The sequence below is a fragment of the Bactrocera latifrons genome, unplaced genomic scaffold (genome assembly GCF_001853355.1).
Source record: "Bactrocera latifrons isolate USDA-ARS-PBARC rearing strain unplaced genomic scaffold, ASM185335v1 scaffold_7, whole genome shotgun sequence".
NCBI classification, from domain to species: domain Eukaryota; kingdom Metazoa; phylum Arthropoda; class Insecta; order Diptera; family Tephritidae; genus Bactrocera; species Bactrocera latifrons.
The window spans coordinates 2,048,713-2,050,305 of record NW_017537378.1 but is presented as its reverse complement, the minus strand read 5'-3'; the positions used below and the strand labels follow the sequence as shown (position 1 = coordinate 2,050,305).

Genomic DNA, 1,593 nt, shown 5'->3' with positions numbered 1-1,593 from the left:
TTTTAAATTTTTCTATGTGTTTTGTTTCAGTTTTAAATTCACATAATATTTATTTAATTTTTTTCTATTGAAAAACAAAATACAAAAATTTGTTTGTTTATTTTCACAATAAAATATAATTTTGACAGCACATAATTAAAGATTAAAATATTTAACCAAATGCCGTTATTTTTGTATAAGCTCATAGAATTCAAAATTGATTATAAAAAATATATATTTTTCTTTAAATAGTTTTTTCTACAAAAAAAAATATTGTTTTCTCACCTCACTTCATCAACTTCACATGCCAAATTATTGTTATTAGAAAATACTGAAAAAAAATTGTGATTTGCAAAAATGTACATACATATGTGAGTATTTGTTAGAAAAACTTTAGGGTGTGTATTGTGTAAAGTGTTGCCACGTTTCACCTTCATGACGCATGAAATATGATAAAAATAATATGCGAAAATTCTGGCTAAAACACATTCTGAGCTTTTTACAAATTTTAGGTAAAACCACAAACAAAGATAACCAAAGTATGTGAATTTAAGACGAAAGAACAGAGTAAACTCAGGTTAGATAAACCGAAAATTAGATGGCGGCGCTGCAGTTTTGCATATCGCCAATGCTTAGTGTGTAGAATAAATAGTTTAAAGGCGATATATCGAGTATATACAGTACTTACTTGTTGATCGTTTGCATTTTCGATGTTTTGATGACTAAAGCATGCACACAAATAAAGCAAAAAGAAAAGAACAGTAAAAAAAAAACACACGTTGCAAGCGGAATTCACTTATTGCTACCACTACCACTACACCAACGGGAGGGAGGAGATTAGGCAGGCTGAGAGATTATGCTGTGTGCTTATGCGCCAACGAACGCACACAAATGCAGACATAACAGGAAAAGTCTGTCCAAGCCGAAAAGAGTGAACACTTCATATATTAGTACTTATTTGCTTTGAGCGCAACAACAATTGTAAAGTAGGCTTGTAAGCCACGCTCTGTAAGCTAAGCATTCCCGACTTCCGCTCTGCATTAACTCTTTCATTGGAAACTGGTGCAATCTTCGAACCAAATACAAATGCAATTTCACACACATACACACACTTTGCACGTAGTCGTGTTGTTGCTTTTCATTCGCTATTTACCTGGCAAATTGTTAACATAACCGCCGTCCAGCAGGAGATGTCCGTCTTTGGGATCGCACAGTGGCGGCATATAGCCGCTGAGCGACATGGATGAACGTATATAACGCCATAGAGATCCTGTTTTAAGATTGGCGATAACGGTAATGATTGATGTATGTACATATGTGCGCAAAATTTTACGGGGAAAATTGGGTGGGTTGATTTTTATCGAACGAACGTTTTATAAACGAGTACATTGGATGAAGCATAATACGTCGATGTTGTTGTAGGTGTAAATAATTGTGTATGAATGTTTATATGTATGTACGTGTGATAAATTGAAGGATTGAGTATTTAAAATTTTTAATACACTTCTACAGAAATTAAGCAAAAAAATCAAAAACTGCGATTTGGATGCTTTTTATGTACATACATATGTATATAACAAAAATTCTTCAATTGTATGATTTCGAACACTTTTT

The 1,593-nt window shown here is 32.8% G+C and overlaps 1 protein-coding gene across 3 annotated transcripts in view; it reads right to left on the bottom strand.

The window, feature by feature from the left end:
- The window catches only part of LOC108975879 (neuropathy target esterase sws), a 27,128-nt gene that overhangs the window by 4,773 nt on the left and 20,762 nt on the right, over positions 1–1,593 (bottom strand). Inside the window, exon 9 of one of the 3 annotated variants that reach the window (XM_018944679.1) lies at positions 1,133–1,249. The exons of the other annotated variants lie outside the window; for them this stretch is intronic. Coding sequence (XP_018800224.1) covers positions 1,133–1,249 — 117 coding nt within the window. The remainder of the gene's footprint in view (positions 1–1,132; positions 1,250–1,593) is intronic. 3 annotated transcript variants of the gene reach the window in all.